This window comes from Echiichthys vipera (assembly GCF_963691815.1).
Source record: "Echiichthys vipera genome assembly, chromosome: 13".
NCBI classification, from domain to species: domain Eukaryota; kingdom Metazoa; phylum Chordata; class Actinopteri; order Perciformes; family Trachinidae; genus Echiichthys; species Echiichthys vipera.
Window position 1 is genome coordinate 15653456 of NC_139838.1, and position 25507 is coordinate 15678962.

The following is a 25507-nucleotide window of genomic DNA, read 5'->3' on the forward strand; positions in this document are numbered from 1 at the left end:
AGTTTCTCTTCATTTTGAGACACAAACATGTTTTGTAGTAGGGAACAACTGCATCTGTTATAACTGTGGCTCATTCTGCAGCCACAGACTTAAAACCTAAAGGGAGTTGTTTAATAATAAAAAAGTAATATTTGTTAAGAGACGGTGCTCTAATTAAGTAGCGTAATTTAGTAACTTTCTGCAAACTTTACAAGGTTGTGCATGAGAACTGAGATATGGAAGCAGTGAATTCAGCCCAACTGTAGTGAGAATAGGATTGTGTGTATCATAATGAGCATACAGGACTGCTGAGAAGTAGATAATTCTGCATGATTATTTTGAGACATCTGGATTTCTTCTTATGCTGTTAAAAACTTGCAACTCTGCATAAGAACTAAAATGAAAAAAACATCCACATTTCGAGCCTATGGGGGGGTTAGTGTTTCAAACTCAATAGACTTTAAATAGAGTATCACTTTAATAGGATTAATTACATTTCTGACCCACTGAGAGAGACATTTTTCCCCACATGCCGACAAGTCATTACATTATCCAGTAATTAATATAATACATGAGCAGATGCTGAGGGCAAAATATGAACAAGAATATGACTGTCTAAGAGTTTGCTTAATAAATCTTGTGTTCATTTTTTTCACATTTGTTTTTAAATCACTGGCACGTCTGAAATAGAAGGAAGGACATGCTGAACCATAGTGTGTGAAATTTGCTTTTCATGACATGTTTGCCTCCTGTCACATTTATCATTGTCCGTGAGCTCCCTCTGTAAAACGTTGTTTCCACTAATGAAGTATCAGTGGGATGAGAATTTATGTCCGACATCAAGCATTAGTATGCTAACATTAGTTTGAGCTGAACATTAGCTTGGGAACTGATCCCATGTGAAATGAATCGTTAAGTCTCAAGGTTTAAGCTGCTAATCCAGCAAACCCCCCCCCCCCCCCCCCCCCAGTGGACGATGGTGAGGGGAGGAAAAGGCCAAGCGTAGAATCCCAAGTATCCCTCAAGTTGTGACATGAGAATCTATTTGGCAGTCAGCAACTTCTTCACACAGTTGTCAGTTGCAGCCTTGTGTTTAAGGAGGGGAGCCTTCTTCAGGCTTTTTCCATTTCATAGCCTCAGGCATACACCAGTAGAAGGTTTTTTAAATTGGAGTGCACAAATAACAACAAACTTGACAGATTGGTGCTTATAAGAATCTCAAGTTCGGAGCATCCTTGGAGTATTTGAGACACTCCTCTTCCCTGTCAGCTCTCACCAACCCTTGGTGAACTGAAGTAGTAAGGTGGATGAAGGGAGGAGAGAGATCTATGAGTATATTTAAGTGTTTTCACTTTACCAACACATAAAGTCCTTAATGGAACACAAGACAACATCTTACAATGAATAATTGAATAATTGAATAATTTCTTTCTCACAACACATAGACACACACACAGAATCAGACACACACACACACACACACACACACACACACACACACACACACACACACACACACCTGCATATACAGTTTTGCTGAACCGCCACTACTGTCTCAGTTGCTTTATACCGAGCTGTTTGAACTTATGTTGTAATTCCTGTTTGTTTCACCTTTTGTTTGCCATATCCCACTGTCTTACCTTATAGAATCTAAATGGCTGCGTATATGCCCCTGTACTTGTTAATTTTTTTCTCCAACAGTTATAGTATATACTTATAGTATTATCATCCCTAACTCTTATTTTTTAAGTTTAACTAGTTTATGTTAGTACCTGTGTATAATCTCTTGTTTTATAAGTATGATTTGCATTTATGCACATACCACAGGCTGTGCTTCCATGTCCGTGTGTATGTGTGCCAGAGATTTGTCTGTTGTTTTACTTATTATGATTAAACAATGACGTTTCTGCATTTGGGCAAACTCAAACAAATGTGTGTTTGTTTACGTAAAGGTGACTCACACCGTCTGATATGAGATTTTCCTTCAGAATCTGGCATGATGTGCATATCATAGTCTGGACTGTAGCTCCTTCACCTGATGTATTGAGATATGAGTTGTGTTAAATGTTTTTCATAAATGCAGCTCCTTGGGGCAGCTCTGACTTTATAGATAACCTGCAGCAAGATGCAGTTGCAAAGGCCTTATTTTATTTGAGAACACACAAGTCTGTGAAAGCAGATGTACTGTGTCTCAGTCCAGAGCGCTGGTGGATTCTCCACACGCCTCCCTCGGTCCTGATTTTCTCTTTCCTCCATCTGCTGTTCTGCTCTGCCTCGCTCTCTCCTCCTCTGTCCTCTAATGTGTCTTGACCATTGTTGGGAATTGCATGCTAAAATTGTTTAGTTACGTAATTATAAACCATAGAGGAAATAAGGCTTTGACTTTTCCCTGTTTTCATCCTTACATAATCAAGGTTCTCCATATGCTTCTTTTCCTCCCTGAAATGGAATACTTAGTGTAAACCAACTCAAAATAGATTAAAGAAAACAATGCAATACTGTGGACAAATGGTAGTTTATTTTATACAGCATTATATAATCTTGTGTTTTCACTTGAACCAGTGACCTCATTCTTCTGGCATCATTATTTGGTGATCATTAGTTTCAGGGTAGAGATACTTAAGTTGGAAGAGTGAGTACATCCCGCTGCTGGTGTGACCCAAATATTATATTATTTCACATTTCACAAGTTCCAAATTTAAAACTCCTGAGACAATACATTTTGACGTGATATATTTGGGCGGGGTTAGTTAGATGTAAAGCTTATTAGTTTCCCTGCTGAACTCAAGTACTAAATATAGTCGTGGTTCTCGCATTGCTAGCCAATTTAGTATATTTTTGGCCAAGTGAGCATCCTTGTGAGTTCTCTCTTTGTGTGGAACAAATTGACTAGGTTTGTATTAAGAAAAAAAATACCATAAAGATACCATATTCCGACATGGTAACCTATTTATTTAAATAAAAGTATCTTTTTCAGGATTCTGTTTGTGAGCCTATAAGCACGTTAAATTGTTTCTTTGTGTTTGTTTTTGACGCCCCCAAAAAAAATCAGATTCATTTCTTTCATTTGCAGTGATTGAGCATGGAAATAGGTCTTTCTGAGCCCAACATTATTATTATGATAAACTTGTTGTACAGCTCAGCGTTGTTTCTGGGGTTATTTTTAAGCCGAAGATGATCTTCCTCACTCTGAGTAGGCTCAAAATGGCAAATGCATGAAAGCGATCTACTTAACTGATTTTTCCCAATCAGAGCAGCACAGTCAGTGAAAATGACAGTAAATAGATTGGTTTCTTTGATAAATGGATCTGCTGTACGTTTATTTTAACCTGAAGTAAGCCTAATGTGCATTACCATTATCTGTGGTGGTGTTGTTTGCTGTAGCATGAGAAGAACACAGTCAGACTGTGAAGTCACCAGCCGGCTGTGGCTTGCATCTCTATATGCCTGCTGCCTTAGCATCCTGCACACACGCAAACAGTGACTGGACCGGAAAGATGGTGCTGACGCTGCTCGCTGGACACGCACACACACTCCCCTTGTCACAGTTGGACATCAGAGCATGCTGGTATTGTAATTAGAGCGAGGATGACACTTTTCACTGTGTATTCATCATGTGGCAGAGCTGCAAGGTGACTCTGGGGGTTGTTTTGCTTACTTTGTGCATACTCATGGACACACATACGCACAAACAAATACACACTGGACCTTGACAGATGTCAGGGTGGCATTCAGCCCCCATGTCGCTCTCTCTCCTTCTCATAAATACACAAACCGACACACAGCGGCACACACATGCTTAGTCATCTCTCTCTTCTCGAGGACTCATCTGTGTGCTGGTCAGTTGAGTAATTGGTTCTCAGTCGACGTCACTGAGCCCTCGAGTGAATTTTTTGATAAGAGTGTGACAGGCGACAGCTGTCATTGGGAAGGGACCTTGGCCCCTCCATTTTATGCACTTGGCCCGATTTGGTGTTGTGGCTGGTGTGATTCCATTGGGATCTGGTTTCACTAGTCAATGAACTATCAGCCTTGACTACAGTTGCTTGTTTGCAACATTATGTGAACAGTAGACAAGGGATTCTGATTCCGCATCAGAAACATTGTCCCTGTTTTGTGCAAACTCCTTTGTGTTTGGTTTTACTTAACATGAAAGTTGATACCTTAAATCCCCCATCTTCCAGACAGGTTTCTTGACCCATGAGCGCATGTAAGTGAACATTGTCTGTTTGTCAAAAAGGCCTAAAAGGTCTCTCCTTGCTAAAGTGTCCTTCTGCAAAAACATATACACCCCCCCCCCCCGACAGAATATTGAGTCATAATTCTTGCGCAATCTCTGAGTAGCAGGACAAATAGACATTTCTGTTATCAGTTCAGTGTCACCACAAAGCTTCACCACCAAATCAAACCTACAGTATTTGTTGTCATGTAGTGACATATGGTCACAAAGTATTGCACCATGACAGTAAAAAAAGCTGTTCTGTTGAGCCATATTGGCATATGGTCCGGCATAACCTAAACTGGCCATCACAGTATCCTGTTACCTACTTTATGGGTGGTACAGGAACCGAACATCTGGTTGTGCAGATGGATGAAAAGCATACAGGACAAAGAAAACTCATTATAGCCCAATTTCCATCAATCTAAATGGTCTGCCATGGACCCATATGCTCGGCCAGAAAGAGTCATAAATTGTGATTTAAATTGAGAGAGAGTTCATATCTACCCTGCCGGTGAGTGGCATCCAGCTACAAGCGTGCGTGCGTGCGTGCGTGTGTGCGTGCGTGCGCGCGTGCCTGCGTGCGTGCCTGCGTGCGTGCCTGCGTGCGTGCGTGTGTGTGTATATGTGTGCGCCTCTGACTGTGACTCATCCATCGAGAAGTGCCAGACTCCTCAGGCACTTGATGTGTCCAGTCGCCCGCCCCATCTCCATGACCATGTTAGCCTGTCTGTGGGAGAGGAGGCCGCTCCTCAGTGGAAGGAAGAGAGGTTTTACATAACCCAATTAAGAGTCCAGTTCACAGTGGTTCAGAAGTGCTTCGCCTCAGGTCTCCACTTTGTTTTCGGGATGGTTCATGGCCTGTTGCAATACTCAATATCTATTTCTTTTCACATTAAAAGGAAGAATTTAATGTAACAAGAGCAATGGAAATAGACCAATAGAAAGTGCAGCTTGACCTGAAAGGACGGAAACTCTTGCTGCACGGCTCTCTCCGGTCACCTAAATCAGTGACGTTACAGAAGCAGTTTTCCATTAACTGCAAAGATGTCAGTGATACTATAAGTCTCATCTCTTTGGTAGCCCCTTGGTAGCTTCATCAATGGTCTTTAATGTGATGGTTTGAGTTTTCCTAATAGTTTCCTTTACAAGACACACACACAGGATGACTGCGGTTAGCCTCAGATTAAGGTCATGTGCAGCCTACATGTGTAGCAATTTGGGACAAGAGAGCTTCAAATCCAGCTACCAAACCCCATGCAGTATGCAGTATTTTATTGTATAGCAGATGTTTTTATTTCATCATCAGAATAATGCTAAAGCATCGCTTTGGTAAAGAATATTTAAAAAAACAAGGCCGATTTTAGGCTAGTAAGGCCTTAAGCAGTAGTTACCTAATCACAGAAACATGACTTTGCACTCACACTGTGCCATCTCCGTTCAGGCGGATAATTTTAAGTGCATTTGTGCAGTGGTGAGAATGATTCAGATGTGACATTTCAGCTAGCTGGAATAGAAGCTGAAATACTGAAAAAAGGGATTATATTTTGTCTCCATGTGGACTCCATGGGGCAGCTGCGGCTCATAGGTAGAGCGGGTCGTCCTCCATTTCCAAATTGCTCCCTGTGCTGCGCATCGTTGTGTAAATGTGGTTTGAATTAATCGATTTAATCTTAGATTAGATGGGCAGGTAGCCTCTTCCGTCACTGTATGTATGTATGTGTGAATGTGACAAGTTCACAAAAAGCTCCTTGAAAGGCGCCATATAAGTCAATTTACCATTTACCATATTCTTTTGGGAAAACTACATTCAAACAGCTAGCTAATCTCAAAGGCTCAATTAAATAAAGTCTGTAAGTAAGTATTATGATAATGTTTCCCTCTGCATTGAATTTGAAATGGAACAACAACTATGAGGTTCCTGACTCTCCTTAATTTTAATGAACCAATTAAATCGCAGTCCTTTTTATTTTACATAACCCCAAGGGTAAAAATTAAATGTCTACAAATCATTTAAAATCTATTTTGATCTCTAGACTATATATCTTTATACCCCATAGATACCCAAAGTATTACACCACCATACTGTTGTGTTTTCATGTCAGGACTTTGTTAAAATGCAGAGCAGCTGCGCCTAGATTCCCGCCCTCTTAAATTATTTCCTCATCGTGGATAAATTATGTTTGTTTGATGAAATATTCAGTGATCCACACCATGTAACCATTCGGGTAAGCTTGCTATAAGAGTAATACAATGCAGAACACTGTTTGTGAACTATTTTGAGCATAAACACATTTACTGTGGGGTTGTTGGTTTTCTGCATCATTGCTGTGCTGCTTCAGGTCCTGCTGAGCCCCGGGAGAGGTAATAAAACTGTCTGCAACTCAGCATGCCTCGCAAAAACCTGAGGATGGAGAGATTTCTGCAGAGCAACACGAGACTGCTCACTGTCCGTATCTCCCAAATAAGCCTTGACATGTAATTCCCCTCACCTTGGCACCTCGGGGCTCTGTTGGTCCTATCAATAAACAGCCCATTTAGCTCAGAGGTCAATCCAAACTTCAACCTTTTTCAGCAACTTTTACCAGGCCAAAAGGCTATTTAGCTTTCTTTTTTTTTTATTCACCCTTTCTTTTTCTTTTTCATCTTTTCCTGTTTTTGTTGTATTTTATTTTTATGTCCCCAAGGGCAATGTACTGTTGACAAAGCAGCCAGTCAGCATCGGTTTTGGCTCACCTCCATTAGTTTCCTGATTGACTTCCCGCACTGGTAGCATATCCCCCCGGATTTCTCCACCTCGCCCCCATCTTAATCTCCCATCCATCGCTCCAAATCAAGGCTCAGGTCACTGTGCCCGTGGCCCGCGGGCATCACTCATTATACTGTGAAGTTTCAATTGCTGACTGACCTCTTCCATCCAATTTCAAGGCTGCTTGTGGTAGGCCAGTCCCCTTGCTGCTCTGCTCTGAAACCCACAAGACGTCGAGAGGGAGATGACTTTACTTAAAATGAATGTCAAGCCTTGTTATTTTACCTCTTGGTTCATATGGTTTGGATACTCAAGAGCCCTAGCTTTCCCTCTTCCCTCTCTTTCTTATTTCAAACACACTCTCACACAAATAGTGGGGATTGAAATGCTTCAGTGTGCTGCTAATAAACAAAATAAACCACCTCTGGCTTTGGAAAATGAAAAAACTCAATTTAATGCAGTTGGAACAGTCTTTTCTGGTCACAATTTGTCTCCAAGGGGCATTTTGTGCTTGAAGTTGATGACGAGCTAAATTTTCAATAACACACAACCTTGCTTCATTGGGGAACGGTGTCTCATTCTCAGTGGCTGTTTCTACATAATAAAATATAACACATCAACACCCTGCCATGTTTGTAATGCAGAATGATCGGATTATCTCTCATGAACACTCTGTCACATCCTATATTACTCTGTACTCTATCTGGAAAGTGTTGTATTATAAATATGAAGCATAAGGCTTATGATTTACTCTGTGTCAGAATGTTCATGTAATATCATTAAACATTTGTCACTTTAAGATTAATGCAGAACCCTTCTGCAGCAGTTATTTGCTGATGTAATCTGTAACATTTTCTAGCGGAGTGATTTTTACCTGCAGTGTGTGTGTGTGTGTGTGTGTGTGTGTGTGTGTGTGTGTGTGTGTGTGTGTGTGTGTGTGTGTGTGTGTGTGTGTGTGTGTGTGTGTGTGTGTGTGTGTGTGTGTGTGTGTGTGTGTGTGTGTGTGTGTGTGTGTGTGTGTGTGTGTGTGTGTGTGTGTGTGTGTGTGTGTGTGTGTGTGTGTGTGTGTGTGTGTGTGTGTGTGTGTGTGTGTGTGTGTGTGTGTGTGTGTGTGTGTGTGTGTGTGTGTGTGTGTGTGTGTGTGTGTGGGCCACTTAGCCCTGTTGTTGTGCATTAGTCAGGGGTCTTGTCCAGGCTAGGGGCCACATTCCCCCAGGTCCAGTTGCATATTTATAAGTAGAAGGCCACCATATGGCATGAGTCGCTCAACTGAGAAGAGGGGTAAAAAGTAAATGGACCTTTTGCTGGCCAACTGGCTGTTCTTGTTCTATGTGTCATTGTATGTGGAAATGTGGTGAATGTGAGTCAGGGATTATTGGGATTAGATTTATTGAGCTCTGATTAAGGGGGTGTCGTGGTAACATACAAATAAAAAATCCGGCCTAAGGTCAAATGAGTCACTGATGTATAATCTAAAGGAAAGGTTGGAAACTTTTGGGAAATGAGCTCTTGTTCTTTCTTGCCGAGAGTCCGATGACAAGATTTATACAAGAGCCTGACCAGTATGGGATTTTCGAGTCAGATACGTATCTTTGACGTCACCGATTACCTATATGGCAGGTGATATAGTGAATTTTTGAGCTGGAATGAAAATAGACCTTTAGTATTTGGATTAGGTACTGATATGACTATGCAAATATATTCATATGGCTGCTTTCTTAAACAAATAACTATTAAAGAATATTTAAATCTATTATACAGTATTTAACATTATACATTGAATGTACAGTGTTACAACATTGTCAACCAAGTTTAGAAATGAACACAAAGAACTGAGAGAATCAGTACTGCATGTTCAGTTTCAGTCGAACCTTGAGCATTTAAATGAAGAATTAATCAAAAAGAAAAGAAAAGGTTTATGACAGCATTTCTAAATCACCCCAGCATACATTTCTGCATACTATTTTCTGTATTTAAAAAAAGGCTGATACTGATATGTCTATGATAGGCCAATATTGATGCGATAATACTGGTCGAGTTCTTATCTTGTTACATTGTCTCTTAACTATAAATATAGTAACTATCAATGTAAAAGATATAATCTGTAAACTTTTCATCTAGGTAATTGTCTGTTAAGTATCTATCTATCAAAGAGAGAGTTAAAACAATGGTCATTAATAATATGAGCCACTAAAGAAAGTGCTTCTACTTGCCTTTTTGCCGAGTATTACAATCAATCTGCGTCTGTGGAGACATTCCAAATACGTCGCCGCCGCTGATCGTCACTAACGGTTATGCTGCGTTCATTTGTACTCGGAAATCGGGAACTTCCAGCTTCTGAGTCAGGCTTGTAGTAAGGGCAGAAGTGTAATAGGACCGTGTGTGTGTGTGGATTTAAGAGGGTGACATTTAGGGGACGGACCGTAGTCGAGAGGTGAATGTTTGTCAATAAAGTTTACAAAAGAGCCAAAAAAGGTGACGTGTCGGTTAAACTACAGTTGTTATAGAACTGTGCCAGCAGTGGTTGCTACTAGCAACACAATGTCCAACTGAGACCAACTGCTTAGGTACTCAATACTGCGTAACAGGCTAGATGAACTCTCACTCAAACTACTACTCTACTGTAGGTGACAACTTTTCTCTGTCTTGTTTTCCGCAGCCAGTGAAAACTGCCACGACTTTCATCCCATGTTCTTCACCCACGATCGCTCCTTTGAAGAGTTCTTCTGCATCTGCATCCAGCTGCTCAACAAAACCTGGAAGGAGATGAGAGCCACAAGTGAAGACTTCAACAAGGTACACTGCATGTGTGTGTTTTGGCAGATGGGAAGTTGAGATGAATGAGAAACATCACTATTTCCATGCTACAAACTGATTGTAACTAGGTTTTGAGTTTATAGTGCATTCACACTGGAGAAGTGGCAAAACACAGTACACTTGATGCCAGCTTCCAAATTTGAAATTGGCAGTACCTTTTCCCAGTTTGATCTATGGAATTTTGTGTTTTATAAATTCCTGTTGATGTGGGACACAGCTCACATCTTTGACTAATTAGTAAACATTGAAATAGCTGATTACAGGAAGATGCAACAATATAAGAAATCACAGCATGACTCTTGGTGTAATCTAAAATGAAATATCTACTGTCAGAACAAATGTTAGTAAAAAATAACTTTTTTTTTATTTGTTTATTCCCCAGTGACCATTCAGATAAACATCGTTACATACAGATAAACAATTCAACAGACGTAGTGTATATTGTGCTGAAGGTAATTTGCATTTGGTAATTTGGTAATTTTATTTAAATGAAGGTTGAAATAGCCAAACAAACCAGTTGATAAACGAGATAACGTGTACATTTGTATTATGTAAATTATATTTTTGAGTAATTTGGCTGTGGGGCCATTTCATTGGTTTCTGATCCATTAACATTTAAAGGTCTCGAAATTGTAAAAAAGGAAATTTCCGTGTCTTTTTTATTAAAAGGCAGGTTGAGGTGCTATATAAATACTTTGAAACTATCAAAACTCTCAATCCACAGAGAAACGCACACAGCCGTGCTTAGAAACTGTGTCTTGAAACGACTCTTCCGTACGGTTGTAGGTAGAAAGTGTTAGTCGCTAAAGTCATTCCCTGGCTGTAATGACTGCAATGTGGGAGACCCGGAAATGCTAACGGATCAAAGCAGACTCGGCTTCTTTTGGAGGGAGGGGTGGGGAGTTAAATAATGTGTTTTTTTTTTTACATTAAAGCACGGAAACTATCTACTTTAAAGCATGCAAACTTGTTCTAGTCTAAACCCAAAAGTATGAACCTGAAAATGAGCACAATATGGGGCCTTTAAGGATTGTTTGTATTACAGGCCTGATTACTTTTTGGGGGGGTGCATATTCGTTTGAGCTGTTTTGACTGATAATACATGGTCTTATTAAACGAAAGCCGTTTATAATTTTTGCGGATAGTCTTGGACAGTTTCCTAATATGCAAATCAAACAAGAAGTGAGAATCAAAAATGACACCTAATAGAAGATGACACAGGGAACAAAACACTGTTTTTTCACAATTAAGGTGAACTTCACGCAGAATTATGGCACAGTAGGATTTGTGCCATGATTCATCAATGTTCTGTTGTAGACACTGGCGGGAAGCACAGTCACACAGCTCACTCCTAATTACAACCGTTTCAATCATAGCTCAAATTCTGTTGGTTATTAGAATGGCATTGTCAAGAGTCCCATGCAAATATCAGGCCTGATTAAGGTGAAGAGACATGCAAATGTATTTCTCCTGTTCGCACTGACGAACATGCTTCAGGCGTTTCCTTTTTAAGGCTGCAGATTCAGAGTGGGAACTGCTTACACATGTTTGGGGATTTTAAGAATCAGATTTTTTTTTTTTCCCTACATTTTTTCATTCTTTTTCTTTTCTCTCGGATATGAAACATTAGCTGCCTCTATTGGCTAAGCCGCTGATTAAGCTACTACATCTTAATTTGGGGCTCATTGGCGTCTGGATGAAGATGAAAAACTTCCTGTAAGCTGGCTAATGTTAAGTTGGCTCACACAGGAAATATGTGTGTGTGTGTGGACTGCCAGACGGAGATAGTAATGAGGTGTTTATGACAGACATTGTATGTTGTCTATTCAATTGGGCATCAGATGTAGTAGTCAACAGACGCCATATCCCTTTCCCCTGATTTTTCAAACAAATTATGAAATATATGATGATCTTATGGTGATAAATACAAGCCACCATGTGTCCAAGCTGTGGTCCGAATCCTTTGCTTATATTTTCTGGCTTTGATCAGCACTTAAACGGTTCCTCACACATGAATGATCCAGTCCTCACCTCTACATTCGCTCTGCAGCTCGAATACATCACACTACTGTAAATGGACACGTACTGTCATCCTCCAGCCGCAAAGAGTTTGCAGGTTTTTATTTTTGTTTGCGTATGGAGTGATGGTTCATGTTCGGAAATGAAGTGATGCTGGAGTTGCATCATCCTCTGTTATTGCAAGATTGTGAATGTAGTCTGGCTCTCAACCCTCACAAAGAAAATGACTTAGTGTTTGTGAGGTGTATTGTTGTTGTTGTTTTGAGACTCTGTACTGCATTTTTGATCTACTGCACAAGGCTACAAATGGAGAATCGCAACATATTATAGTCAAGGGGAGAAACAGAAAAATGTAGCCTTCCCCTGTAGCCGTTGAATCCACCTACAGTATACTAAAGTACTCTTGCTACTCTCTAAAAATAAACATTTTGTTAGTGGAATCACTTCTGAGCATGACTTTATTTTTGGTTTAATGAATTCGGAGATGAAAAAGGGGATTTGTCAGTCTGACACAGGATCATTTGCTATGTCTGTTTGGCGAATGATCTAAATGTTGTAATAATGAACGGAAACTCTATTTATTTAATGATACATATACCAAGAGTGATGTGACCATCTCTAATAGTCCTGGAACAACTTCCACTTCTCATGTTGAGCTGTATTTCTAGTTCATCTTGGTGGAGAATTCAACACACGTACCGTACACACACACACACACACACCTCCCCTAGCAAGCGATCCTATTATCCAATCCCATCCTTCACACCCCTCCCTTGAAGGCGAGTCGGTTTCGATTGAGTTGGGATAGATGATGCTTCCCTTCCCTCTCCCCTCTTTCCTCCTCGACCTCATCTTTCATCACTCTGTACCTTGGGAGTTTTGAAATTCAGAAGCAGCTTGTCGATAGTAAGGCTGTTTGGTCCCGAGGGCTTTCTATCAGCTAAATGGTGCGTGGGGAGCTCTGCGCTTCCAGTCTCTAATGCTGAGTGTCTCAGTTTGTATCCGCTATGAACTTAGAAATACTCTGGAGACATCAGCCCCTCTGATGATGGCTGAAAGTTGTCATTTTGTACCCAATTCTGTCAACAAGAAATGGAGTTGTTTATCTGTAACTGTATCATCGACTGCATCTTTCATAAAGATGGAGAGGAGGAAGTTTAGGAAGCTCAGCGTAAATCCCACTAACACCTGAGCATGACAAGAACAAGAAAATTAAGCTAAAATGCTTTATGTTGGCCAGAAAAGTTGAAAGACTGACAAAGGGAACAGTGAAACAGCCATTAGAGCCTCTTTAACTTCCTTTCTGTGATGTAAACTGAATATGAATCGGTTATATGAGTGAGATTTGATTAAATCCTTCAGATTTGATTGAACCAGACTTGGTAGTAAATTGTAATACTAATACATTAGAGCATATATATATATATATATATATATATATATATATACAGGTATATACAGTTTATATGTATGTATGTATGGCAAATACCAATAGATAAATGAACAAATAACGCAATGTGAGAACTATGTGCTCTGGCTGTGTGTGGCATAAATGAGATAGTCAGGTACATAAGTCAGTCAGTGATACAGGATGAAACTTAAAAACATATTTCTTATTTTACAGTGTCTATAAGGGATACAGTAGGGATAAAAAAGGTTGGAAATAACAATTTTGCGTGAATTACAGATAAATGCGTTGTAAAAAATCTAATAAAACTTGAAGGGATGAAACTGACTTTCCACAAAGGTTAGAACATTTAGGCAGTTTTGAATGAATAATGTCAAAGATACTACAGATTTGTATTAACAGTAAATGCTGCCTCGCCTAATGATGGATGGTGCAGGCATAACTGTGAACAGAGGCTTGGATCAGTAATACATATATAATAGTAATGTCCATCCCTACTGATTTGAAGCACATTTACTGCCCTTTTAACTGCAACCAATTAGTCATTTAAAATGAACTTTTGGACTATGTAGTTGAGTTGCCGCATCTTAGGCAATCATGTAATCGGTTATTGGCGTCTCAGTCTATTAAGAAACGTGTGTTCTTTCTTTACGGTGTCTTGACGCAGAAGGAGTCTTAAGTTGGCGTTACTCATCAGTAGAAAGGTATATTCAAAAATATGCTCTGATGTTAGGTAAGCAACAATTTGACAGATTTGTTTTTTGATAGACGGCGATGTATGAATGTTAATGCAATGCCACATTCGATTTCACATGAACATACAGTGATGTGATGATATATTCTCTCTACAGTGTGTGGAAAGATAATAAGCTACATCAAGGATTATCCTGAGGGCGTCCACTTGAAACGCAGCTAGTTGCACGGCTAGCTTTCCCTGCAGCTCCCACTGTTTCTGCCAGACACTGCTAACTCTGAGCTTTCTTAGGTGTGGAATACTAAAACACCTCTCTTTGTCGATATTTGGATGTACGCTGCGCTGTGACCTGCGAATGTGTGAGCATTTCTTAAACGCTGAAGGCTCTCTCAGCCGCTGGCTCTTCATGGCTGACTGAGCATCTGCCCTGCACACAAAGACGTGAACACGCACGCACGCACACACACACACACACAGACGCACACACAGGCTCTTACATGAATTTATGCTTAATAAAGACAAAGGCACAGAGACTTAAATGAAGCTTTAAAACACTGTGGCGCTGAGACCATGCTAGAGCACCATACATTAGTGGTTAGTAAAAGAAGTGGTTATAGAAAACAAGAGGTGTGTGCGTGTGTGTGTTTAATGGAGGCAAGTCTGATGCTCCCAGGGCACAGCTCTGACCGTCAGGCAACCGTTTCCCCTGTTTCCATAGCAACCCCTGTCCAATTACCACTGCCGCGCTGCACTACTCTGGCTCTGTTTCGGTAAGATGGAGCCACTTCTGCGCTTCATGTGTACGCGCTTGTGTTTATATGCGTTTGTGCTTTGTGCTTCTATCAGGGACTTTTTCTTGTACGGCTGCCTGTCGTGTCTTCATCCAAATGTCTCTGCTGAGAGTTTCTCCACCTCCACCTCCCCACCAGTGACAAAAAAAGCCTCCATCTCTCCCTGCTCAGGGGCTTGGAGGAAAAAAAAATCCCTCACTGATGTAGCAGCTTGCAGCCACTCACGATACCCCTCCTCCTTCTTCTCCTGCTCTCTCTCATCCATCCCTCTCTCCCCCTCCATCCAAACCTCTCCTCCCCCCTTCATTTTCTGACACACACACACACACACACATACACACACACACACACTTATCATGTGATCCACTTGCTGCACCACCATTGGCGTCTCTGATCGTGGCGTGTGTCCAATCAGGGCATAAGCCCAGAGATCAACATAAGCGAAGCAGAGCAGCCTGGCTGATGCTCTTAGAGTCACAGAGGTAGGCAGGAAGGGAGACAGATAGCGAGGCACACAGAAATATCATAGTAAAGGGGACAGTACAAGTAGAAACAGGGAGAGTTTGTTGTTATTCTATATTTTTGTATGTTTTATTTAAAGGGAACATGCTAAAAAAGAGAAACAAGCAGGAAACCTGAAGGAACAAATAGCCAAGGAAGCCAAAGGCAAAAGGAGGAGTTGGCGAGCTGTGTTGACAGACGAGTATTCCCTTATGGTGGCTAACGCTAAAGCTAACTGTCCACAATCAGCTAGACAGCTCTTCCAGGGAGCCATCTGCTTGCTTCATCCATCCTTCCATCTATCCCCGTCTCTTGTCAAGCGCTAAAAAACTCCTTCACTGGCAAAAGCTCGAGGATTGGCCAGTCACTGTGGAGAGTATCACACCACACCTGGAAATATGGAGGTGACATGTAAGTACAGAGAATGAAAATGAGAAAGAGAGTGGTTTTTCAATTAGCATGGCTGGATGGAGCGAGGGGAGGTGGTAGTAAAGAAGGAAGAGGGACTGTTTGTGTTGTTGCCTGGCTGCGCTGGAGGTGGAGTGGGAGGATGGGAAGAGTGAGACGAGAAGAAAAGGCAGAGATGGTGAAGACGGGACAGGGGCAGAGCCGAAGAGAAAGAGGAGGCACAGATGGGGCCGTTTAGACTCGGCGAGGCGTAAGCAGGTTAGACAAGGACCAAGATCACAGCCTCTTCATTAACACACACACATAATCTTCATTAACACACTAGATTACACTTTCACCCTCACTAACGCACACACACACACATCTGCATGCACGCATACACACCGACCTACCCCCCATCATACTCTAAGCACCATCCCCTGTATTCCAGTGTACAGTGTGGGTGTGGTGGGGGGTTGGGCTTTGTTGTTGTGAATGGGATTACTCCACATCACCAACACCCACCGTTTGTCACCGGAGGAATTCGATGCCACTGCTGCTGATCTCCTCCACTACAAGCTGTCTCTCTCAGCCTCGGGTGGGCTTCAACTAGTGATTTAGCCAGAGGGGTTTGACACAGGATTAGAGTGGGGTCAGCCCCAGACTGTAAATCAAGAGTCTGTGAAATACTGCCAGAAACTGGTTTCAGTTTGTTATTGAAAATACACAGTAAAATAGTATCCGCTTACTGTGCTTTTAAGCCTGGCTTTTTACAGAACTATATCTTTGCTGCCAGGTGACTTACTTACTACATTTACAATGATATTAAACAATTTGAAAACATTAACTTTCAGGTCTTTGGAAATGGTGATGGTGGGTTTTCACTATTTTCTGACATTTTATAAACAAATGATTCATCTAAAAACATCAAGGAGAGATTAAAGAACTAGTTCAACATTTTGGAGAGGGTTGGATGAGAAATTCGATGCCACTCATCTGTTTGTTCATTATGAAGCTACAGCTCAGAGAAAGCTAAGCATAAAGATGGAAACAGAGAAACAACTAGCCTGGCTCTAGGGAAACTGTTCCAGTTGAGAATTGGTTTCAAACTGGCCTCCAAGCTTATCACTTCCTTTTATCAGTGCTGTGTTTTTCTAACAGCTGGGCATTGCCAAACAATGACTTCAAACTAAAACATGCGTGTACGCTGCTAGAAACTTGCAATGAGGAGGAGTCATGGAGGGCAAGAATAAATGGTCCAAAGCGTGGCTTTATTTCACAAAGAAAGATGACAACAGTTCTGCTCCGGGCAGTACCGTGCAACATATGTGTCACACGTGCTACAGTACGCAAAAATTGGATTAATGAAATTACTGTTTCACTGTGTTCAGACTCAGAAATACTTTAACAGTTGCTTTGAGATGGGAAATCTGTATAGGCTTACTTTTCTCAGAAAAGTGATCAGGAGTCAATTAGGGAATCAATAAAGAATTGGACCTTTAAGCAAAATCGAAAATGGCATTGGTATCAGTAAAATCGTATCAATTCCCATCCCTTCCTAGCTCTGTCCAAAGGTGAAAGAATCCACATCCCAGCACCTCTAAAGCTCACCCATTAACATGTTGTATCTCATTTGTTTTATCTGTACAAAAACAAAAAAATTTGGCTTTACTGAGGTATTGGACTATTTCTCAGCAGGGTATTTTCCGAACTATTCCTTTAATCAACAGTAAAAAATAAACTAAGTCGCATCCCTGTTAATGATACTGTTCCCTAAACATCTAACTGAGATCAATCACTATGAAAACCCATTGTACCAGTGTCCTGTAACAGTGCCCTTGTGCAAGAGACCTTGAACCTGGGCAGCCATTCTTTACAGTATGCCACTACGGACGAGCACCAAGCAAAGATGTGAAGCAAAGAAAATGTTTCTGCTGTGGCCTGAGGTGATACACAGGAGAGGAGATAATCTGCTTTGTTCATCCATGTTGAAGACTGACTTGTCCCATGTGGGATTATTCACATGGCAATCCTGAAAAGCCTCAGCAGCAGCAGACCGACCCCCTCATCAACCACCACACCTCACTTTGTCTTTGAATATGACTTTGCCTATAGATGCTATTTTTGCTTTATTTAAGCCCGCAAATCAATTAAGGACACTTGATGCAAATCGATGCAATGAATTCTGTTTCTCCTCTTTAACAGCGGAACAGTTCCTCTACTTTGCCAGAAGGTTAACATGCACGCATAGATGATTAATGAATCATGTGCTGATGTGTCCAGTGGTGATGTGACAATGATAATAGGAATGCAGGTGCCAAAGGTTTTGGGTAGATGCCATGTTTGGGATTCCAAGAAGCTGCTTGGGACAGTTGGTGTAATATGCCATATGCCAAGACTGCTGCTGTCGTGCTTTGCATGCGGTACATCTATGACTCGTGTCAAGACACAGTAAACCAGCCCCTCCCCCAATCCCCTCCTCTCCTCCTCTCCTCTTCTGCAATGAGACCTGCTGTTTTCTTATTCCATACTGGTTTTATTTACTTCTATAGTGAATCTTTTTTTCCCTCAATCCCGTATACCTCTTTCTCTCCCTCCTGTGATCTCTCTCCCCCCTTTTCTCCTCCTCATTCTTGTCTCTCACCCCCCCCCCCCCCCCCCCCCTCTCCACCTTATTGTTGAATTCAGACAGGCTATTTATATCTTTTGCCTGGCTGCCTCACCTCCCACTCCCTTAACAAGGTTTGCGTTATTTTTTTTGCACGTGGGTATGCGCACCCAGACAGTGCGTGAATGTGTGTTTGCAACAAATTTGTGTGTTTGTGTTTGAGTCCTTGTAGGGGTGTGTGTTGTTATGAGTTTTTGTTTGAGTGTGTAGCAAGAGCAGAGTGTGAATGCTGAGCTTTGTCTCTACGCGGGGACTTGTTTCTGTTTTTATGCATTCATTTTTCATGAGTGTGTAAGTTGTGCATGTGCCTGAGGGGGGATCTCTGATCTCAGGCAAAATTGGCTCCCTCACACTCAGAACGCAGAGGCTAATCTCACTAATCAGACCAGAGAGATCGGCAGCCATTAGCATCAAACCATCAGAGTGGCATGAGCAGAGATGCAGAGCTAACGTTGTCTTTTGTTGCGTGTCAAGATAATGATACTGTTGTCTCATCTTCACAGCAGCTCACTGGGAATCAGCAGGGGACAAGTAAACTCCAGTTTTCTTGTGTTGTGATTTAGTTATTCATCTATCTATTCATTTATTCACGTCTGCTTGTTTATTGATAAGTGAGTGTGCATTTATGTGGTACAGCTGTGTGTGTGTCTAATCATTTTTGCGCACAGCAGTCCACACAGTATACTTTAGATTCCTTGCTGACAATGAAAAGTCTCCTCAAAAGCCAGATACGTGCTGTAATACGACTGCTGTAGGCCTCATAATGAGTATCACTTGGTAATTCAGTTTTGATGCATCACTGCTTGAATCTGGATTAAATCTGGAGCCCTTCATCTGTCATTGTGAGGGTGATGATACATGCTCCTCAGTAGCTTTCTGTCTGGGGTCGAGGTGTTTCTCTATAGTCCACCTCACGTCACGTCAATCTCTGAGTCCCATAACGTGTGGAAATCAGCTAGTTTGCCGCAAAACCTGGTGGAAAATCTCTGTTGTGTCCACTGCTATGGCCTCTCTCCGTAACCAAAACTTTCCTTGCTCTTTACAGTGCCAAATTTGTGGTGTGAAAGCCCTAAAATTGGCCTAAATTGGTACTACTTGGCATTATTCATGGAGATCTTGACTCACTACAGTTTTTAGACGGATACAAAAGGGTATTAAAACAGATTTTTCAGATACAATTTCTGCTCAGCAATAATGTCTAATGGGTAGACTCCTTGATAGGGATCGTCCCTAATGGGAGTTAATATACGAGATTTAATGAAATAATACCTGTTTTGATGTCCTTGAATGGATGTTTAATCACAACCAATTTACTCATCCCTCCGGGACAATTAATGCAGAATGTTCATACTTCCTGCAACAGCCATGTCATAATAAAAAACTCATTAATGCAATACTGCGCATAAGCCAAGGTCAGCACTTGGCTTTCATCAGAATTTCTTGACTCACAGTAAGTGGCGATTTCCCTGGCGACTTTTCTCTCCAGTCATCCATATGGGCCGTGCTGCACCTCACATGGAGCCGCTTGTTGAAAAAGAGCTCCTCTGACAGTTTGTCTGGGCGTGCAGTGCTAGCACTCTAAATATGGCAACAACAGTAGCAGCAACAGCCGGCATCAACCCAGCATCACTCATGTGGAAGGTGTGTGTGTGTGTGTGTGTGTGTGTGTGTGTGTGTGTGTGTGTGTGTGTGTGTGTGTGTGTGTGTGTGTGTGTGTGTGTGTGTGTGTGTGTGTGTGTGTGTGTGTGTGTGTGTGTGTGTGTGTGTGTGTGTGTGTGTGTGTGTGTGTGTGTGTGTGTGTGTGTGTGTGTGTGTGTGTGTGTGTGTGTGTGTGTGTGTGTGTGTGTGTGTGTGTGTGTGTGTGTGTGTGTGTGTGTGTGTGTGTGTGTGTGTGTACAATGCATGGGGAGAAAGAATGAATTAGTATTTGTACAGTGAAAGTGTATATCTGTCTTACCGACAATACAGTATGTGCTGTTCCCTGTGGTGCCGTAATGCCGTTAAACTGGACCCTTAGGCATTCACTAAAAGAGCTGCTTTTCAGTGCGCAGTGACTCCTTACATTCCAGCCGTGGGGGGTGGATACATAATTGAAATTTTAATGGATGAAAGTAGTGCCTTTTCACTTAGCTGCTCTCAGCAGACTAAACTTGGAGGCATGACGGGGATTGTCAGGAGAGACTAACAAGAAAAGCTGAACATACTAAATATAATCTGGGAATCTGTCTGCAGCATTCACCTCTTGTTCTTCACCCACTCTGCCTGTCGTTTGTTTGGCATTTCATACATTATATCAAGCCGCGTAAAAGTTTTGGATTATGCTGCGAAAGGCCATTACTTACAAATTTCTATCATCCATAAATCAAAAGGCCATACACTAATGAAAAATGCACAGTACTTTTTTCCCAGTGCCCACAGTGAGGTTTCAAAATGGTTATCTTTTTCATACAGCTGTCTAAAACCTTAATACATATTTAAAATTTTAGAAGCTAACCAGCAAATTTTGCATATCGATCAGTTAATCGACTAATGATTTCAGCATCATTATGTATTAGGGTTGGGTGATGTGTTAAAATATATCAAACAAAATAAAAAGCAGTCAGCTGAGAGATGTGTTTGCTATGTTTGTAAAATAGTAACAAAATATCCCCAAAGCAATTTCCATCAAAAGCAACTGGACTTGGTTATTTGTCTAGGAAGACGTTTCACCTCTCAACCAAGAGGCTTCATCAGTTCATTTACACATCTGACCAGGCTGGGACTGGTCCAACTAACTGGTGTGGAGATCCAGGTATTTAACCTCTCACAAGGCCGATGATGTCACTGGGACCCGTGCATGAACTGATGAAGCCTCTTGGTTGAGAGGTGAAACGTCTTCCTAGACAAATAACCAAGTCCAGTTGCTTTTGACTGAAATTTCTTTGGGGATAACGATGACCTGGACAAATGAGGACATTCACAGGCAGTAAAGAAATAATCTCACAAATTGTCAAAGGATATATATTCTTCCGTGTTAAACAAAGAAATTCAACCGTAACCTTCTGAATTCATGTTTCTCTCATTCACCAAATCGTAATTGCCACATTGACTCAACGTAAAACACACTTCATTCAAACTATAAAAAAAAAAAACCTCACCAAAACTGTTTTTACTTGTCTTTCTACTGTTCCAAAAATCATCAATTCTGGTTTGAGTGAAATAATACTTAATTCCCAGAGTAAGATGTGAAAATATGCTGGCTCTAAACACCACGTTTTCCATGTTGTCTCCCTGCCTCCTGCTGAGCAGCTGTCTGTCTCTGTGGGGTAGTCGCTTGTTTTTCTGAGGCAGACCATTAGATTAGCAAAATAAAAAGATAACTATTGCCCAAAAAATTCAGCCAGCGACATACTCAGCCATCACTGATATATTCGTCCAATCTCCCAATCCTATTATGTTTCAAAGATTCCAAAGAAATACTGGTCGACAGCCAACAGTTGTTGATTTACAACTGCCCATGCTGCCTGTTATGTGACCCATATTCATTTTATCCATTCCCCATCCTGGCTGATGGTAGTATCTCAATGGGGATGAAGGTTGTCCCGTGCCGTCACCTTAATGTCATCTATACAATGTCTCTGTAACATGGACTGTTGTTTCAACAAGCTTTTTGGTTACGTACCTTTAAATCACTACACTGTGTTGTTACCAAAGCGAAGCCGTATTGTTTGTGCTGTCTCACGCCTGTCAGACCGAGATCTGTGTTTTGTGGTGCTTCCAAAAATGTCTTCTCGCACAGACCGTGCAGGTTACAGAGAGCAAGAAAAAGGCACAGTTGGCATTGCTTGCATAGATAAGTCTCAGTATCATTTCATAAAAACAGAAACAAGAAGTAAACAATATCTGTTGCTCTGTTTATTTAATACGGTGTAGTCTACACAGTCCAATTGTTTGATGTATTAGAACATATAATGATTTAACAGTGACAACAGCAGCTTTGCCATAAGTTTGGTAATAGTCATAATTCTTCAACCACAGCTTTGTCATATTTTCAGTCCTGACAACCTCCAAAACACTTTTTTCAATGCATTTTTATCAGCTTCTTAATATAAAACAACTCCATAGCAGCATCCTCTCTATGCACAGCAGAGCAGCCCAGCTGTAAGAGACAGGCGTCCTTTCATATTCATCTCCGTGGCATTGTTTTATTTTTAATGACGCCGTGGTAAACTTTGAAGGAGATAATTATGAATTGAACATGGTGGCAGGGAGGGAGAATGTAATTACCATTTCAATAACAGGGACATTTATTCCATGTATTCTCCTTTTCTGATGCTTATTAAAAGGATAAAAAAAGAAGAGAAAATGTGAGAAAAGCTCCTGCATGTGTGTGAATGATTCCTTTTGTATGTGCATGTGCATTCATGTTTTGTCTACTTCAAGGCCTTAAATGCAGAAACACACCTCATCGGTCCCATCATACCCATGTGAGATGGAGTTTTTGGCTGCTTTCAGGGACTATCAGCAGAGTCATTATTCTGTGGTTATCGCCTTAATTGCCCACCGAAGTCTCTCTCCCAGCACAATCTCCCTATTCCACCATCCAGGCTTGAGTGGTGGTTGAGCATTTGACTGACAGCTGGTAAATTATGTCATTAGCATCCTCTTAGGTAAATGGAGCAGCAGCGACAGTCGATTGGTCAGAGAGGGGGGACGGTAATTTGTTACGGCTGGTGCGTTGTCAATGATGGATGGCGGGGTGACTCCAGGAAAGAGGAACTGCCCAACTGTCCTGGTCGAGGCAAGACCGAATATAGGAGAGTGTGGTAGACAAGTCTGTGTGGTCAGCTCTTCATTACCTGTGCCTCAAGGAACAGTGTGTAATTACTTTTGCTGACACTTGCACTGCTGTCTCACTTCCATTCCAAAGAGCTACAAGAAAGACTGATGGCCTGTTGTCTTGGAGAGATAAGGGAGTGTGAGAGGGAATGTAGAGAAAGACAGAAATACAGGTGGACAAGATAAAAGAGGTAAATCTCGGACCAAAAGCTCAGACAATCAACAATGCTAAGATCATCCTGAGTGCAGCTAAGACTGAGCCTAAATGTATCCCTAAGGGTATGAGCTCAGCCTGCAAAGTTTGTTCCAGTGCTGACGTCATCTCACCTCTGACAAGGTGCTCTTTGAGAAATCAGCAGATGAAAAAGAAGGATGAACATAAAATATTCATAATGGCCCTCCACCCTGTTGTGAAAGGACCATGTGTTCGTATTAAATTTGATGAATATTCGGGGTGTTAATTAGCATGAGTGCAGCCACATGGGCCAACAGAATTGTTTTCCTGCTGGAGACATGACTGCAAACAAGTCATATTAATGAGCATTCCCCTGGGACGGCTCTGCTGAAACACCAGGGTTGGAAAGCAAGCTGCAGGTGACACAGGATCTGCATTCAAAAGTTTCTAGAATACAAAAAAAAATTTGACGTTTTGTTTAATATTTCAGTAGATAATTTGGGTCAAAGCACAGTCGGTGTAAAAACGTATCTTTTTTATTATTTATAAATACCTTCTTAAGGGAAATGTTCTTTTTAGACACACAGAGACCAATAAGGAATCTTAATGGGGAAAATACATTAATGTGCGTGTGCGTGTGCGTGTGCGTGTGCGCGTGCGCGTGCGCGCGTGTGTGTGTGTGTGTGTGTGTGCGTGTGCGTGCGGCAACTCCGTGATTTGTGGGTTAAAGTAGTGGACAGGAGTGATGAATCTCTTGTAGCATGATTGCAAGCTGTTGCTTCATCCATTTGTCTGTTCATTTTTCACCTCAAACAGGAGGCAGAGGAGGAGGGGGGAGGGGGTTAAAGGCCGGTCCTAGGGGTTGTAAATCTTCTGTTAGCTAGACACCTGTTTCTCCCCATGACAATATGGCATACGTGTAACAGGGGGAAAACAGGCTTCCGTGGAGATGACACTGTGGGAGGAATGGGCAGCTGTCTCTGTGGATGTATGACCGATGTAGGTATAAGGACGAACAGACATATTTAAAAAAAAAAAATCAAAATCATGCTTTGTATAACTGACTACCACAAGACTACATCTCAGCTCTGACTCTCGCAGTCACCTAGAACAAGTCTTGACTGATGGGAAGGGAGAGTTTACCCTCACCCTCTAGTGGGTTTTCTGTGACTATTACATAATGATTTCCAAAGAATTATTGCATGCGGTTAATATTCTGCACGCAGTACCAAGAGCAGAGCTTCTTTTTAAACAACCAAGATCATGATCTTTAGTCTGCCTCTGTCAAAGGGGATTAGAAACATGAACTTGTGCTGAGTCACTGAAGTTCTGCATCAACCTTAATGCCAGTTAGATCTGGATCCCCCAAGAGAAGACCTTTTGTGCACAGATGCGTCTCTGTGTCTTAGCTTTGCAGGTAGCATGTGTCACGAAGGGTTAAAATATAGACTCTGCAAGTGATTTCAGAGGAATCAACTGAGGATCTGAATGGTTTGCCATATCTGGTCTCTAAACTCATGTCAGAGCTCAGATGGTGCCAAAGCCACATTCTTGCTTTTCTAATAACTCTTCATTTGACCCAGGTGTGTGTGTGTGTGTTGCTTTTTTTCCAAGGTCAATTTGTTGCCCATTTGTTAGAAATACACTGTGATTACCGCCTCTGAACATATTTGCATTCCAAAAAATAATCCCTGGATTAAATTATGTAATCAGTGAGAAAATGACCTTTTTTTCCTTGCTGAGGCTGCGCGTTACCTTCAGGGTTTATCAGATATAGAATTATAAATGGGCTAAGTCTTCTTTGTGGTGCTCTTACTATTCAGCGTCTCAAATGGGGACTTTGAGCCCAATCCACTTCCTAATTCATTTTTGACACAGCCAAAGCAATGCTGATTCAAGAGGATTATCCTAAAATGCCTTTGTCGTCTTGGGTTTTCGGTGCCGGCAGGGTGGAGGTTTATGCTTTTCATATTTCCTTTTTGGCAGTTCAAATCATCTATTTATAATGCACTCACCCCTGGCTTAGTCTGACTGTTGAGAGCTCAGAGGTTAGCAAGTTGATGAGTAATCGCCTTGCATTGAACGCAAACAGGGAGAACAATATTACATAAGACTATGTTTGAGATCTTGGCTCGCTGGATTTTGGCATAGTTGTTAAAGATTTAAGGTTGGGGAGCCCAGATGAAACAGAATTGTACAGAAAAGGAGAACACATCAGGAAGGAAAGTCCAAAAAAGAACATCTTCTTCTGAGTGCATCCATAAAAACAAAACTCGTCCTCA

At 41.4% G+C, this 25507-nt stretch overlaps 1 protein-coding gene across 3 annotated transcripts in view; it reads left to right on the forward strand.

The window, feature by feature from the left end:
* Positions 1 to 25507, forward strand: part of elmo1 (engulfment and cell motility 1 (ced-12 homolog, C. elegans)) — a 100494-nt gene that overhangs the window by 60755 nt on the left and 14232 nt on the right. For 2 of the 3 annotated variants that reach the window (XM_083926117.1, XM_083926116.1), the window contains exon 16: positions 9607 to 9743. In XM_083926117.1, coding sequence (XP_083782243.1) covers positions 9607 to 9743 — 137 coding nt within the window. Of the gene's footprint in view, positions 1 to 9606; positions 9744 to 15534; positions 15589 to 25507 lie in introns of those variants that run through there. The other variant, XM_083926118.1, reaches the window with a different exon arrangement.